Here is a 17,754-nt window from a genome sequence, read left to right on the forward strand (position 1 = left end):
GCATAATCTAAAATGGCCGAGCACATACTATAATTTTTCTATAACATTAAAGATGTTATTTTCAGACTCAGTAATTAATTGGATTCCGTGGAGAAATTACGCCAGCATCCTTGATAGCAAAATGATGTGCAGAGGCAGGAACAGTGTGCCAGAGGACGGCCATAAACAACCCGGCTGTCACCCAGATTATGACAATCACCAGGCTTAATAAGGAGTAAGAGCTGCTTGCTTCTAGGATGCACTCATTACTTCCTGCAAAGTGACGGCACTGAATTCTGATTATATCGCCTTCGTAAAAGGAATGGCAGCGGCACCTGCTCCAGCGGCGGGTGGCCTCAGAAGGATGCGGGGAAGGCGCAAGCCAGGGGCCACGGGCTGGACGAGGACGGCGTCCTGTCAGCTGATGGCCGGCGAGTCCTGAGCCCTCCACCACCTTCTCCCCCGCCCCACAGGGAAAGGGGAGCCCAGGAAGCTGGCTTACCATCGATCCGGCTTACGAGTTCTTCCAAGATTTTCACTTTCATTTGAATCCCAGGTTGAGCAAAGGTGTAGTTGTCCTACGGGAAAAATAACAACGAATATCAGATGCATGGAAAATAAAACCCGCTTTCCAAAGGGGAAAAGGGCAGCGGGAACAAAGGTGAACACTTTCACAACATAACAGATTCACAACGTGATCAACGCACACGGCATTAGGCTGCGTTACACCACCAGTGTGCAGCACAAACCAGAAGGTGAGTCCGACACCCCCTGAGGTCAGAGGGGAACACACCGACCTCAGGAATATTTAATGGGGCACATCTACGTAAATGCAGATATTTAAAGTGAACAAACAGCTCACTGAGGGCCTGAGTCCCGGAAGTTGCTCTGGCTGGCACAGGGGCAAAAAGCACTCAGAGCCGCAGGGGAGCCGATGCGTAACAGCGACCTGGCAGTACCAGCGTCACGCCGGCCATCCCAGGGTCAAGGACATGGTCACTGTGTGAGCGCAGAGTGAACGTGGGACCTCAGTCTCAGCGAACTCAGTGAAGAAGTTCATAAACTAAGACAGGAAAACCAGTGTGGACGTTGGGCGGGGGGAGGGGGGCCTCCAGTCAGGCAGACCTGGAATGAGAGCCCAGCTCTATCACTTAGATGCTGTGTGACCTTGGCAAGTAACGCCACCCGTCTGGGCTGCAGTTTCATTATCTATACAGTGAGAAGGACAGTGCTGACTTGTAGGACTGCTCTGAGGCTTCAGCAAGCACTGTGAGTGGCAGGCGCGTGAGGGCTCAGGGACAGCAGGCCGGGTGCCCCACTGCCGTCACCTGAGAACACAAATCAGCTGGAGGAGAAGGTGGCGCCCACCGTGCCCCACCCCAGGGCATCCCCACAGAGCTGCCCTCAGGAGCCTCTGCCGGCGCTCAGGGACCATTTGCAGAATGAGGGTTTCAACGGGACTCCAGCGGTGATGGACTTACACTGCATGATATGGAAGGCAGGGTAATGACCCCCCAGAGATGTCCAGGGCACATTCCTGGAGCCAGGCAAGGGGAACAAAGGTTGCTAATCGAGGGACTGAACCAGGGACAGCATCCTGGATGGCCCAAGTGGGCCCAGTGTGACCCGGGGCCCTTGAAGGTGGAGGAGGAGACAGGAGAGTTAGCGTCAGAGCTGCAAGGACGCTTGACTCGCCACCGCGGACGTGGAAGGCAGGCAAAGGCGCCACCACCCAAGCAACACAGGCTCGAAAGAGACCAAGGAGCGAATTATTCCCTGAAGCCCCAGGAGGGACGCAGCCCTGCCCACGCCTTGATCTACACCTTGATCCAGCACCCCAGGTGCATGGCAGCCTTCCAAACTCCAGGACAATGAGGTAATAAATGTGTGTTTCAAGCCACGACACGCTGCACCTGCGGGTCCTTGAACTAGAGTGAGCGCATGGGGCCTCGGGCCCTGGCGGTTCAGGGGGGCTCCTGCTGGGCCGGTGTTGGGAGAGGATGGCTTGTCCTCAGGGAGGCACGGGGGAGGCCCCAGGACGTGGGAACAGCACTCCCGGTGCCACCGCCCCAGGACCTGCGAGGGGGGCTCCAACGACACAGCATGGGGGAGAAGAGGACCTTCACACCAGCAGCAGCATCTAAGGCTAAGCAGTCAGACGTGGAGGGCTCTGATTCCAGCACAGTCGGCACTCTGGGTTTAACACACGTGCGCGCACACACAGACACACACACCCCTCCTAACTAGAGCAGGAGTGGCAGCCAAGATGACACAGAACTTAAAATGCCTACAAGGCAACAAGGATCTTTTTCCCGCAGAAACAGAAAATGAGTAAATTCAGACCTAACTTCTTGCTGAGGTTTCTCCCAAGTCGATTTCAAGTGACAGCCTCTGAATCCAACTGTCACATCCCCGCGAGGGCAAAACCGAGGACAGCTTTGTGCGGTGCCCCGACTCAGAGTAACCCTGAGGTCCCACATGCGCCCTGCTCTGCACAGGGGGACGGTGCTCCTGGGGCGGCTGCCACAGGGGCCTGGCGTGATGTGCCCTCTAGACACGGTGACAAGCTTGTGCGTTCTGCCACGCTTTGAAGTCTTATGAAGCGCGGGCTTTCACAGACTGGCGCTCAATGGACAGGACCTCTGGGCCCTGAAAGGCCTGTGTGTGTCCTGGAAGGACACCGGGCGCCCCTCCGGCCGAGACGGGGCAACAGCACAAGGTAAGCACGAGCCGTGAGCTTTCACGGACTTAGACATTAATGGGCAACGGAAATTCTGGTTTTGGACTTGAACTTACAAGGGTTGGCCTTAAGACACTTTCTCTCTGAGACTGGGTAACAAAGGAGATTTATACTCGAATGCGGGGCAGGCTCTGTAGCTGGAGGCTTACACACTGGCACTTCACCTCATGGTGGAATTTCTGATGCGACAGGTGGAAGAGTCAAGCAGGACATAATCAAGGATGAGAAATAAACTAAGGGTGGAGGCCTTACAGATGATCTAATTAATGTTCAATTCTGACACGTTTCAAAGCGATCAGGACCAGGCTCTAACGTCCTCTCCCCGGCGTCCCAGGAGAATCCTCAAAGGAGCAGGGGTTCCACTGGGGGCTGGCCTGTCCCGATGGGCTGTGGGCTCCAAGGCGGACCATGCCCCTGGCTGAGAAGGGACCCAATGGTTATGCAAACAGCCAGCTGAGAGAAACACTCTCAAACCCGGGGTCTGCTTCCAAGTGGAGAGAACTCAGTTGGTGCCTCTCCTGCACTATCTCCATGCCCAGAAATACTCACCCCGAGAAGGCAACTTCAACTGCTAAGCCTGGGGGACGAAACAGCCAGTAGGTTCAGCCCTCCTTCCAGCTCTCAGAATCGGCTGATGCCCCAGGAAGGTTGCTCCCCCTTGGAAGGCTGCTCCCCACAGAAAGACTGTTCCCCCAAGAAAGCTGCTCCCCCAGGGAAGGCTGCTCCCCCTTGGAAGGCTGCTCCCCCCAGGGAGGTTGCTCCCCAAGAAAACTGCTCCCCCGGGGAAAGCTGCTCCCCCTGGGAAGGTTGCTCCCCTAGGAAGGCTGCTCCCCCAGGAATGCTGCTCCCACCCTGGGAAGGCTGCTCCCCCCGGGAAGGTTGCTCCCCTAGGGAGGCTGCTGCCCCCCACCCCCGGAAGGCTGCTTCCTGGTACAGCTCTGATGCACGTGAGGGGGTCCTGCCCAGGCCCAGCGCTGGCTCTGACAGGGTGGGTCAGCCTGAATGATCCTGGGATTCAGTCAGCCAGGTTATTTGGCTCTCACACTAAGACAGGATTTCAAGCTTCTCATTTAGAAGAAACAAAAGTTATTCTTTGGCCATCTGCCACTATTTTATTTCTCAATTTGTTCAAAACCCAGGTAGGGGAGATGAGTTCTCTTGAAAATCCAAATAATAAGAAAAGAATGACACCCGAGAGACTAAAAAAAAAAAAATCTGTATTGTGAAAGGACCTGAGAAGATTGATCCGTGTGGCCTTGGCATCTGGATTTAGGCAGGGGGCGGGGGGCAGAGAAGACCACCCTTCAGAAGGGGCACAGTGTGGTCGGCTGAGGATGGCCCCACAGTAGCCAGGAAGCCTTTGAAGGGCACACCAGGGACATTCCAGAGCCAGAGGCTGAGTTGGAAGGTGTGAGGGGAGAAGAATGTTCTGTGGCCTCAGGAGAGGCACTTGGCACTCAGACCACCCAGCAGGGCTCCACCAGCGCCCCTCATCTGACCGTGGGTTCTGCCCGCTTCAGGCAGGGGCGCCACCCCCAGCATGCCATCCAAACCCGCGCCGGCAACGCACCTGGCACAGAAAACGTCTGCTGAATGAATGTGTGACTAGGCAGGCAAAATAGGAAGTAATAAGGAAGTAAATAAGAATGCGGTACATTTACAGAAATAGTAACGGTCATGATATTAACACTACTCCGTGAAAAGCAACCACGCATGTCCTTTCAAGCTGAGATTTGAGTTTGTGCCTTTAAGAAACGATAGAATATGTAAAACTTACGGGTCAGAGGGAAGGAAGGAAGGTCTGAAGAATACAACGGCCTTTGGGGCAATGTTTTACAGAAAGTGAAGTCCGTAGCAGACGGACTTTACCTTTCTGCTTACCTTTTTACAGAAAAAAAATAAAGAAATGCACACCAGGCTTGCCTCGCGTATGCTGCCGTTCCCGCCTCACCCTCCAGCAATAACAAACAGCATTTTCTGTGCTCTTCAGAAGACAAGCAGAATAAACTCTTCTGAAGGAGCATTTCAGAGACGAGATGGAAGATACACTCATATCGGCTTAGCCGGAAGGACCGCAGCACCGCCTATTAAAACTCCCAGCTCCCAGAGAACTGAGAATCCCTCTTACCTCTGACAAGGGGCTGTGCCCCCAGACCAGAGACGCAAGTCCTCAGCAAGCCCCACACCCCTTTCCTGGCCAGTCTCACTCTGAGAAAGCTGCTTTCTTACGCTCAAACCACACTTGCCTCCCTCACCTGCCCCGGACCTGCGACTGGAACGGTTCAGCAATACAAGGCCCCATTTCAGGCGCCCTGATGATCCAATCAGTGCAACTGATGCATCAGTCCACGCACGACAGAACCACAGCAGACTGGGAGCTCTTCCCTCTGCGCAGGAAACACTGCCTGAGTGCCTCACGCGTGAGACGATACCCCGAGGCCAGAGCAGAGACGGTGCGGAAAAGCAGGCCGGAGACTGCCATCCCGAGACAGGCCCGTGTGCAAGGTCGGCCCTCCCTCAGCCAGCGCCTGGGACCGAGGATTTCGGGTGTTCCCACCTCTCCCGAACCAGTAAGAATGGCTCGCTGGCCTCAGCTGAGCACCGTGGTTTACGCCAAGCTCCTGCTTTCGAGGTACCTATGTGAACAGCCTCGGTACAGATCCCAGGCGCAGAGCCTCTACCGAGCTCCCGGCAGACAGTGACAACTCGTCGCTGGGGCGTTAGGCGTCTCCTGCAACTCCACCGGGCAGGACTCCGGGCAGCTGGCGCCTGGGTCCCCCCGGGCCTTCTCCCTTGGCCGCTGCCGCCTCACACGACTGTGCTGGGAGGAATCACGGCCGGGAGCACAGCTACATGCTGGGAGTCACGGGACCCGGGGGCAGTCCTGGGCCTCCCAACACAGTTGGGCAGGAAAACAGCACGGGCCTCCAGTCCAGAGATGACGGTCCGGTCGTTAAGCAAACGTTCATCACGCAGGCCACGCATATGCGCACGGGGGCTGGCTGTGCCCTGGGGAGCCCGGCCGCCATGGCACAGAACGGGGGCCTGACCTGAGGACAACGCAGAGGAGGGGAGGCCCGGGCCGAGACGCAGGGAGAAGGAAGCTAGGCACACTCCAGGCGTGGAATGAAGGCCAGTGCGGCGGGAGGGGCCGCAAGGGAGCTGGGGTTGACGGGAGAAGACCATTCTGAGGCTAGAAGGCCACGTGGGGATAAAGGGTGAGACCCCAGCAAAGCTACAGAAGGAAGCTACTGACACGGAAATGGGGCGCCACCACGGTTACGAGATTTGCATTTGGAAAAGATGACTCTGGCTGCAAGGTGGGGCGTAACAGAAGGGGCCAGAGAGGATGCAAGAGGTCAGCTACAAGACCAAAGCCAGAATCTGGGCACGAGAACCACGAGAGCATCCCACTGGCGACGCAGTCAACCCAGGCTGTCCAGGCTGCATTCAATGAACTGTACTGCTTGGTTTTGTGAACTTGAACGTAGGGCTTCTCACTTATTCCTGTGAACTCGTTTGTTTGATTGGCTCTCAGCTGGAACTGCAGGCAGTGGAACTCATTCTGCACCTTGATCGTGTCATCAATCACATTAGCTGTCCTTCCAAGCTGAGAGGCAGTGCGTAAACTCACACCCTCCACGTCTTCGCCATGGTCTCTGGGAAGAGGGAAGAAGGACGAGGACAGAGCTCCGTGATGCCTCTCAGACGGTAGAGCATGTAAAAGTCTATCAAGGGCTTCCCTGGTGGCGCAGTGGTTGAGAGTCCGCCTGCCGATGCAGGGGACACGGGTTCGTGCCCCAGTCCGGGAGGATCCCACATGCCGCGGAGCGGCTGGGCCCGTAAGCCATGGCCACTGAGCCTGCGCGTCCGGAGCCTGTGCTCCACAAGGGGAGAGGCCACAACAGTGAGAGGTCCGTGTACCGCAAAACAAAACAAAAAAGTCTATCAAGCCAACTCCTTTCCCACCCGCGAGCCTAGTTTCTCTGATCTTCTGTTTCCTCGTCTGTAAAATGGTGAGGAACGGCTCCTTCCCAAGGCGTTGGGGGTGTGAAGTGAGCTGCTATCTCTCAAGGAGCCCAGACAGAGTCCACACCAAGGGTGAGCCCGCCCGGCCACCCACCCACCCCCTCCACAGCTTCCCCGGTGACATGGGACATGGGACGTGGTGAAGGCTGGAGGCTCCCCCAGCCCTGGCAGAGCGGCCGGTGCTCCTCCCGTGGACTGCGGGGGAGACGGGGAAATGCTGAATGCCTGCGTTCGGACACGGGCCTGCAGCAGCGGCAGGCGCTGTAACAGTGAGGGAGAGGTGGGTGGGCCCCGGCTGGACGGCTGCAGTCTGTCAGGCGGAGAACATTGGAGCTTTGTTTCCCCACACACTCCAAGGCCAAGGTTAACAGCAGGAGCCGAGGCCTGCCGGAGTAAAGAGATAAGATGACCATTCCTGAGGTCAAGGAAACCTCCCCGACTGCACATGTGCAGAAAGGCTCCTTGGGGGTCAACAAGGAGGGGGCGCTACTCCATAACAGGTGATGTGAAGGCCGTCCCATAGGCCTCTGGGCTGAAATCCACGCATGCTGGGGAGGGGCCTAGGGCAGGTCACGTGTGGAAAAAGAAACCAGATGATTGGCCAAAGGTAAAGAGACCCGGAAGAACCGCCCTATATGAATGACGTCACCACCTCTTTACTGGGCCCCTCCTCATTAGGGGGGACGCCCACACCCTTTCTCTCCCCGTGTGCATCTCTGCCCTGCTTCCGTCTTAACTAAGCAAACTGTTTCTCTGTGTGCTCTCCCACCTGTTGTCGTGCTGTGTCTCTAACTTTGTACCTGTTTTTACAGTTTCTGCCTCCTTGAGAAACGCGTTTTTCAACGGGGGCAAGCGCCACGGCAGCTTTGCTTCGAGCCTCTAGCCCTAGCTGGCCCAGTGGCTGGGGTTCCTGATTCTCACCCAGGCTCCCCAGGTTCACTTCCTGGGCAGGGAACTATGCTTCACGCCACCGCTCACTGCTGTCTCGCCAAGATCAACAGTATCTGAGGGGAGTCTAGGTAAGTTATAAATACGTGCTATAAAAAGTAACCACTGGGCTTCCCTGGTGGCACGGTGGTTGAGAGTCCGCCTGCCGATGCGGGGGACGCGGGTTCGTGCCCCGGTCCGGGAGGGTCCCACATGCCGCGGAGCGGCTGGGCCCGTGAGCCATGGCCGCTGAGCCTGCGCGTCCGGAGCCTGTGCTCCGCAAGGGGAGAGGCCACAGCAGTGAGAGGCCTGCGTACCACAAATAAATAAATAAATAGATAAATAAATGAATTAATTAAATAAAATAAAAAAGTAACCACTAACTAAAAGAAAGGTGGGGAGAGGAGAGATGGCCGATAAGCCAGAGTGAAAACTAACATGAATAATAAGGAAGTCTCCCTGAGTGAAAGGAGCCGGTCTCAAAAGACTACACACTGTGTGGTTCCACGGAAATGACATTCTGGAAGAGGCAAAACCATGGAGACAGTGAAAAGACCAGTGGTTGTCAAAGGTTCAGGGAGAGGTAGCGATGAACAGGTGGAGCACAGAGGATTTTTAGGGCAGTGAAACTACTCTGTATGATACCATAATGGTAGATACACGTCATTATTCATTTGTCCAAACCCACAGAATGTACAGCACAGAGAGGGAACCCCAATGTCAACTATGGACTTTAGTGAATAATGACACATGGATATTGGCTCATCAACTGTAACAAAGGCACCACACGAACGCAAGATGTCAATAACAGGAGAAACCTTGTGTGTGTGAGGAGGTGGCAACAGAGTATATCAAACTCTCTGTACTTTCTGCTCAATATTTCTGTAAACCTGAAACTGCCCTAAAAAACAAAGTCCATTAATTTAAAAAGTACCCAATGCGTGCAAAAGAAGGGAGGAAATAAGATGAAATGAATAGAAAATAAATAGCAAAATGGCAGCGTAAACCCCAGCCATATAAATAATTACATGAATGTGAATTAACTAAACACACACTAAAAGGGTAGGAAAGCAAAATCCAACTATAAGCTGTCTACAAGAAACGTGCTCTAAATAAGAAGACACAAATAGATTAAAAGCAAAGGGATGGAAAAGACACACCAAGGAAATACTAATCATAAGGAAGATGGAATGGCTATATTAATATCAGGGGAACTGGAATCCAGCACAGGGGATATAGCCAGAAATAGAGGAATATTTCATAACAATAAGCATACAAATTCATCAAGAAAACATAATCATCCTACATGGGTGTGTATCTAATAACCAAGATTCAAACAACATGAAGCAAAACCTGACAAAACTAAAAGAAGAGACAAATCAACCATTAGAGTTGGAAACGTCGTAAGTCCTCACTCAGCAATTGACAGAAACAGCAGACGGAAAATCAGTAAGGATACAGAAGACAGGAGAAACACTACCTATCAACCAACATGACCTAACCGATATTTACAGGAACTTCCCCCAGCAAAGCAGGACACACATTCTTCTCAAGGACACATGAAACACTCATCAAGATAGACTATGTGACACATCTCAAGACACATATCAATTAGTTTAATTACCAATTTTAGGAACTGAAGACATCACTTTAGTTCTTATAGACATTAAAAGAATTAGGGAATGTTGCAAACAACAGTATGTCAATAAATTAGACAATTGTTTAAAATGACCAAACTCTTTAAAATACACAAATTATCAAAACTGACAAGAAAAGAAATAGAAAATCTGGAGCCCAACCCAGAGGAGAAATCGAATTTGTACTTAAAACTTTCCCACAGAGAAAGTTCCAGGCCAAGATGGCTTCACTGTTGAATTCCATCAAGTATTTAAGAAAAACGCAATACCAATCTTGCCCAAACTCTTTCAGAAATCACAGGAGCATTTTATGAAATCACCATTTCCCTAATGCCAGAACAGAAAAAGAGAATACATAGAAGAAAAGAAAATGGAAGACAATCCTGTCATCCCTCAGTATACAAAGGGGGTTGGTTCCAGGAGCCCCCATGGATACCAAAATCCATAGATGCTCAAGTCGCATAGTCAGCCCTCTGTACCTGCAGTGCTATATCTGTGGATTCAGCAAACCCTGGATCATGTAGTACTACCCGTATTTAATTGAGGCAAAAAAAAAAAAAAAGCACGTGTAAGTGGACCTGCACAGTTCAAACCTGTGTTGTTCAAGGGTCAGTTGTATTCCTCGTGAACAGAGATGTAAACCTCTTTTAAAATATATTACATACAATACAATACAATACAATATCAAAGAGAATCCTGAAACATATAAAAAGACTAACATCTCACGACAAAGTGGGACTTATCTCAGGAATGCAAGCTGGCTTAACATTAAAAATTAATCAATGTCCTTCAGTACATTAACAGAATAAGTCAGAAAAATCATATGAGCATCTATCTCAACAAAGAAAAAGCATTTGGCAAAATACTGATTCATAACTATTTAAAAGTCTCAGCAAACTATGATCTGTCTTCCAGCTCTTCTTCCACCAAGTCTTACAAATTCTATCCTCAATCTCTTCGTCCTTTATATACTGGTATTCCTCAAATGTAAAGAAAAAGACCTACCAAAATAAGGCAGAATGTTTATTGAAAATACAGACTCCTTGTCTGTGGAATTTGCACTGTCAAAACCACCCTGGTAAAGGGCATCTATGAAAAGTCAACAGCTAACATCAAAGTTAATGGTGAGCGCCTAAATGTTTCACCCTCTCCACCAATACCTGGAAGGAGGTAGAAATGTCTGCTCTCATCACTTCCGTTCAACATTGTACCTGAGGTCCTTGACAGTGCAAAAAGGCAGGAAGAGGAAATAAAAGCCACACATATTACACAGAAAGAAGTAAAATTCTATTCATTTGTAGGTGACACGATTGTGCGCATAGAAAATCCTGAGGCATCTACCCCAAAGCTCCTAAAACTAACAAGTGAATTTAGCAAGATTACAAGAAACAAGGTGTGGCGTATATTTTCCACAACAACCTCTCTTATCCCGTATATTCTTTCATGATGTGACCAGGGCACTCCTGCATCAAGAGATGGAGTCTAATCTCCCTGTCTTTAAAGTAGGCTCATGACTCCTTTACCCAGAAGAGGAGAGTGGAAGTGATATTATGCGATTTCTGAGGTTCGGTCATGAAAAAGTGCAACTTACACCTTGCTTTCTGGAAGTCTAACTGGGAGCCTGAACCATTATGTCAGAAGTCTGACTTGCCTAAGGCCACCGTGCCATGAGGATGTTAAGCCACATGGAGAGGCCATGTGTGGGCAGCTCAATCTACAGTCTCAGTCTTAGAGCCGTCCAAGCCCAGGCACCACACACTTAAAAGAGTGAGACTGCAGATGACTCCAGTCCCTAGGCATCAACTTGTACCAGCTTTCAAGCCGTCTCGCCGAGGCGCCAGACACCGTGGTGCACAGACAGAGGTTCGTGGTGTGTCCTGACTGAAATCCTGACCAACAGGATCCGTGAGAGTGATAAAACAGTTGTTCTAAGTCAGGAAGTTTGGGAGAAATTTGTTACACAACAATAGGAACTGGAAATCTGTCAGTTTACAAAACTCAATTGTATTTGTACAAAACTATCAGTAAAAATCAAAAAGAACAAAATTTACCAAGAAAGCTATACCATTTAAAGGAGCATCAAAAAAAAAAAAAAAAATCTAGAAACAAATTTAACAAAAGATGAGCAAAACCCATACACTGAAAACTACAAAATGTTTATTAGGGTAAGTTAAAGAACATTTAAATAAATTTAAAACTATACCATGCTTGCGGACTAGAATAAATTAATACTGTTAATTCTGGGACAACTGACACATAGACTCAAAATATAATTCCATTCTAAATCCCAGGCCGTAAGGCTTTTTTGGTAGGAAATGGCTAATGATAAACTTTATATAAAAATGCAAAGGACTGGGCTTTCCTGGTGGCGCAGTGGTTGAGAGTTCGCCTGCCGATGCAGGGGACATGGGTTCGTGCCCCGGTCTGGGAAGATCCCACATGCCCCGGAGCGGCTGGGCCCGTGAGCCATGGCCGCTGAGCCTGTGCGTCCGGAGCCTGTGCTCTGCAATGGGAGAGGCCACAGCAGTGAGAGGCCTGCGTATCACAAAAAAAAAAAAAAAAAAAAAAATGCAAAGGACCAAAAATACTCAAGACAATTTTTTTTAAAAAAGAACACACTTGGAGGACTTTACCGAACTCCAAGAAAAGCTACAGTAGTGAAGACAGTGTGTACTGGCATAACAACCCATTAACAGATTAATGGAACATGATAGAGTGTCCAGAAATAGACACACATGTATACGGTCATTTGATTTTCAGAAAAGGTGCCAAAGCAATCTACTCTGGAAACATAAAACTGTTTTCAACAAATGGTGCTGTGTTAACTAGGAAATCTATATTTTAAAAAAGAACCATGGTGCCTTCCTCACATACAGAAAAATTAAGACAAGCTAGATGACAGACCTAAAAGTAAAAACTAAAAGTACAGTTTCTAGAAGAAAAACATAGGAGAATACCCTGGCACGCTGGGCATAGGAAAAGACTTTTTGGTTAGGACACAGACAACCGTTACCACAAAAAATAATAATAATAAATTAGAATTCAACAAAATTAAAATTTTCTGCTCAGCAGAAGACTTTTTTTTTTGCGGTCCGTGGGCCTCTCACTGCTGTGGCCTCTCCTGTTGCAAAAGCAACAGGCTCCGGACGCGCAGGCTCAGCAGCCATGGCTCATGGGCCCAGCCGCTCCACGGCATGTGGGATCTTCCCAGAGCGGGGCACGAACCCGTGTCTCCTGCGTCGGCAGGTGGACTCTCAACCCCTGTGCCACCAGGGAAGCCCCAGAAGACATTTTTTAAAAGTAAATTGAGGGACTTCCCTGGTGGCACAGTGGTTGAGAGTCCATCTGCCAACACAGGGGACGCATGTTCTAGCCCTTGTCCGGGAAGATCCCACGTGCCACAGAGCAACTAAGGCCATGCGCCACAACTACTGAGCCTACGCTCTAGAGCCCGCAAGCCACAACTACTGAGCCCACGTGCCACAACTACTGAAGCCCACACGCCTAGAGCCCGTGCTCCGCAACAAGAGAAGCCACCGCAATGAGAAGCCCGCGCACAGCAACGCGTTGAAGACCCAATGCAGCCAAAAATAAATAAATACTTTTTTTTTTAAGTGTATATTGACAAGCCACAAACTTGGGACAAAATATTCTCGTTCCCTCTCTCGATATGGATATAGATATAGATATATAGACACCGTACGGTCAGGCCACTCAAGATGGCTGTTCTCTTGCTCTCTGTACGTCCCTGCTGGACCAGCGCCTGCTTCACCTACACCTGCTCATGTGACTGACCTCCCTTCATACCTGCCCCAGGCCCCAGCTAGTGACTGTTCTTATCAAAGGGGCCATGAGGGGGGCGTGCCTCTCTGCTGGTTTCCCTGGTAACTGACAAGCCCACCTGAGGTCAATTCCCCCTAAAACTGGCAACGTCCCCTTCCCCCAGGAGTGAAGACAGCCGCCATGTCCTGCCCACCGCCCGCCGCACGTGGTGAGGCATTGCTCCAGGAGCTAAGCTCCCCCGTCCATTAAACCGTGGATGTCTCTGTTGCTGACTCCAGGCTCTTTCTTCACTCTTAAAGCTGGGCAAGTACAGGCCTTGCAAGCCTGTGGAGTGAAGCCCAACAAGATAGATACATAGATACACACACACACACACACACACACACACACACACACACACACACACACGACTGCTAACCAGCAGAAATAAAAACAGGGCCGTGCAACGCCAGTGAGGATGTGCGGCAGCCAGACCTTAGTGCTGATGGGTTTATGAAACGGCGCAACCAATTCAGAGAAAAGATCTGGAGGTTTTCCATAAAAACTAAGTATAGCCCTACGCCACTACCCAGCAAGTCCACTCCTAAGTACTGACCCAAGAGACAAGAAACACACGTCAACGAGAGGACGACTACACGAGTGGTCACGGAAACTTCACCCCTCACAGCCGAAGACTGGAAACAGCCCTGGCTTCCACCAACTGGAGGATGTTTAAACAACTGTGATAGATTCACACGATGGAGCACCGCTTTGTAATTAAAAGGAATGAACGACTCACCCAGGCAACAACATGGATTTCGCTGTTTTCAATGCTACTGTAAATTGATTTTTTTAATCTTCATTTTTACACTGGCGCACAATAACTCACTCTTAATGAATCTTCTGCTTCAGCCCAGTAACCCACACATTCTTGTCTACTTAATAAACGTTTCTAAAATGTTGCCAAGGGTCCTCACTGTTATCGACTGGAGCTCTAACATCACAGCTCTGAAGGCGCTTCCACCCCACGCGTGACGCCTCTGGATGCGAGACAGGAAAGTGCCGCGTGGAGCGGGCGCTCCAGCCCCTCGCTGCCCACCTGCGGGCCGGGCACAAGGTCTGGCTCTGCGCTCTCCTCCTGCTGCTCCGCTGCCCCTTCCAGCTGGAGACTCCTGATGTGTCAAGGCCACGTAAGCATCCTCTCCACCACCTTCCCAAGCAACGCACCGGCCCTTTGTTCTCTTTCCTTGGAGTTTGGTTGAGAGGCGGCAACAGATCGAGGTTCTGGATCCTTCTGAGGATCCTGGGCCACCTTCTGAGCGTGCCTCAGGCCGCTCTCCTTTACAGAGCAGAACCTTCTCCAAGGGCTCCCTGTGCAGGCTCTGTTCCCTGTGATACATCGTCCCTTTTCTCCCCCTGGCTAACTCACAGCAGCTGTATTTGAGGGACCACCCCGCCCCCCGCAAGACAGTGTCCCCTCCAGCCCCCAGTCACGGGTCTGGTCATTCCAGGCCTTTCTCTGCCAGACACTACACCAGCACGTTTCCGGCCTTTTCTCTGGCAAGTTCCAAGATAATATCGTCGCTTTCCCCAATATTCCCATCCCTTCCATGCCAGCAACCAGTTCTTAGAATTGAGTAATTCTTCCCCAAGGAAAGAAAATGTAAATGACTGATTATAAAAGGCAACAGTCCTTTTCTACTCAAAGAGGCTGTCCTGCTAAGTAATGAATCTGAGAGTAATAGTATGACTGCAGGGCAGGCAAGTATGGAAGCCGTAACTCAAGAGGTGAGAGCTCCCTGACAACCCTGGCGTCATGTTGTTAGTGAAATGAGAAGGCTGGCAAAGGCCCAAGAATAATCCCTGAGAAGCCAGAGAAGGGCTCGCCCACCTGGACTGGGACCTGGGCCTGCCCTGCCCCGGCGCCGCAGCAGAGGCCTTCGAGCAGCTTCCTCCCTCAGAAAGCACACGGGCACTCTCCTCCTCGGCCCCAAGGCCCAGGTCCTGCTGGCCTGTCGCCAGGCGGTCCTCTGTAAAGAAGCAGCCCACCAGCTGGACTGGCTCACACGGCCTTTGGTGACCTAACCAAAAAGCACCTCCAAAGGCGGCATTAGAAAGACACGATCCGTGAAACCACTGGAAGAAATAACGGCCCTCCAAATTTTTTTTTTTGGCCATGCTGCGTGGCTTGTGGGATCTTAGTTCCCCGACCAGGGACTGAACCCAGGCCACAGCAGTGAAAGTGCTGAGTCCTAACCACTGAACCGCCAGGGAATTCCCCCACCAAATTATTTTTAAAAATTAAATCTCTGGGGCTTCCCTGGTGGCACAGTGGTTGAGAGTCCACCTGCCAATGCAGAGGACACAGGTTCATGCCCCGGTCCGGGAAGATCCCACATGCCGCGGAGCGGCTGGGCCCGTGAGCCATGGCCGCTGAGCCTGCGCGTCCGGAGCCTGTGCCCCGCAACGGGAGAGGCCACGGCAGTGAGAGGCCCACGTACCGCAAAAAAAAAAAAAAAAAAATTAAATCTCTGGCTGGACTCTTCACGTCGTACCTGAGGACAATCGACCTCATTATGAGACCCGAGTGTGGCTCTATCCCGCCAATGAGACGGGAAAGCCCACGTCAGGGCCCTCCACCTCACGTTCCCAATGGCCCCATTGGGAACATGCAGTCAACTCACGATGCCCAGGATCCAAGGAGCAGGACGTGGGCAGAAAGACCCACTGTGGTAGGATCCCAAGTCCAGGGCACAGTTCCCCCAGTCCCAGTGCCAGCCGACATTCACTCGTGGCGCACTTTCTCCGTCTTGTACTTTTCCTCCTGTGAGCTCACCCTGGGGGCCCCTCCATGAGAGCATCTCTCCCTGCGGGGCTGCAGCTCCCACGGTGCTCAGCCAACCGCTGGGCTCCCTGGGACCCTTTCAAGCAGTCTGTGAGGTCCAAACTGCATTCATAATGACACTGAGGCATCATCTACCTCTGTCGCCGTGTTGGCATTTGCTGTCATGCTACAGAAGTGGTGGCAAGTAGAAGTGCTGGCTCGCGGCACAGACCAAGGCAGCGTCCACAACCGTACTCAATGCCACACACTTGTGGTTTAAAAAGGGGCAGTTTCACTTAAGGATGTCCTGGGTGACACAGGAAAGTTCCCAATCCTACGATTAGTATTGGGTTAAATCTTGACCCTTGATAAACATCTTTTCAGTGTTCTATGGGGAAAATGGGAAGCACGTGTAAAGCTCTGGAGACGTGCACCCAAAAACATTGATTTCTTCCAGAAAAGCAATTTTTGGTGTAATTCTCTGAGCTGAGAGCAGAACTGGATACACTTTCCAAGAGAAAACGTACTTGAAAGAATGACCAACAGGCAAATTGGTTATTCAAACTTGGGTATCTGGCAGACCTTTTCTCAAAAATGAACAAACTTACCCTGTCACCTCAAGGGAACCAATTCACAGTGTTTGCTGCCAATAATAATATTTGCACTTTTAAGCCCAAATCTGAATTTTAGAGAACTTTTCTCCACCACTCTGGGCTTGACAGTTCCTTATGAGACGGTGGTAACACTAACAAAGGTGATTTTTTGATACTGTATGATGAGACGCACCAATGTTTAGAAGATCTGCATACCTCGGGCATCCAGGATTTTCCAGTGACCAGTGTCTGATGTGACAGAACCATGCGTGTGTAAAAGATCTATTCCAAGTGCAAGACAGGTCACTGGATTTTACTGTGACTGAGCACAAAATGTCCACTGATATGACTTCACATTCACACTGCATGACCTTTAAGAAACTACCATCTGTTCGGCTGTGGTACAGTATTAAAGGGAAAACATATTACAACAGGTTGACTGGAGAAACACATATGAGAATTCAGCTGTCTTCTGTCAAGGCACGTAAAGTAAAACCATGCCTTTCTTCTCACTAAACATTTTTGTTTGGGAAAATATTCATTTATCATAAAAATATGTTATTTATAATAGCGTACAGTGGGTTTATGACACCTGGTCCATGTTTCCTCTTGATTTTAAGTCAGTTCATATCCTCACACTTATCCAAACTACAATGGCGAGAGTACTTGCACACACTGAAAAGTCCCCCACGGAGCTCGCATGGGGTCACGGGGGATGGCCTCATCTAAGGGAATTACAGAAGAGCCCCCCCAAACTCCCTGGATGCTGGTAACGGGCATCGCTGAACGCTTGCTCACGTGAGGATCTCATGGAATCAGTCGTGAGCATGTGACAGAAAGACAGACGGCTGCCGTTGGCCTGGCGTGCGTGGTAATCACACACACACACACACACATGCGCGCCAGGGAAGCATTATGCCTTCCACGCAGCACCCTTGTCAAGAAACCATTTCATCAGACAACAAATCTCGGGTGAAAAATGAAAGGCAGCATCGGTCTCATTGTACAGCTGATTTTATTTACAAATAGAAGCTGGATAATCTTGTATTTAAATAGCAGAAGTTCCATCACTCATGATCAGAAAAGTGACATCTGAAATTTATAAAAAGTTTCAGATTGTGATTCAATCTCCTTTCCAAGGAGGAAAAGAGTCTTAAGTTTTGGGAGAAAGACTGAAAAATATGAAAACATTAGCAGAGTAGAGAAAGGATGAATTGATGCTGGGGCCAAAATCTGTCGCCAGCAGGCACATTTTTCTTTACA

The 17,754-nt window shown here is 50.5% G+C and overlaps 1 protein-coding gene across 3 annotated transcripts in view; it reads right to left on the reverse strand.

Annotated features, from left to right (window-relative positions):
* Nucleotides 1-17,754, reverse strand: part of TBC1D22A (TBC1 domain family member 22A) — a 326,523-nt gene that overhangs the window by 111,191 nt on the left and 197,578 nt on the right. For all 3 annotated transcript variants that reach the window (XM_032646231.1, XM_032646232.1, XM_032646233.1), the window contains one exon: nucleotides 482-557. In XM_032646231.1, coding sequence (XP_032502122.1) covers nucleotides 482-557 — 76 coding nt within the window. The remainder of the gene's footprint in view (nucleotides 1-481; nucleotides 558-17,754) is intronic.

This window comes from Phocoena sinus, chromosome 10 (genome assembly GCF_008692025.1).
Source record: "Phocoena sinus isolate mPhoSin1 chromosome 10, mPhoSin1.pri, whole genome shotgun sequence".
In the NCBI taxonomy this organism is placed as follows: domain Eukaryota; kingdom Metazoa; phylum Chordata; class Mammalia; order Artiodactyla; family Phocoenidae; genus Phocoena; species Phocoena sinus.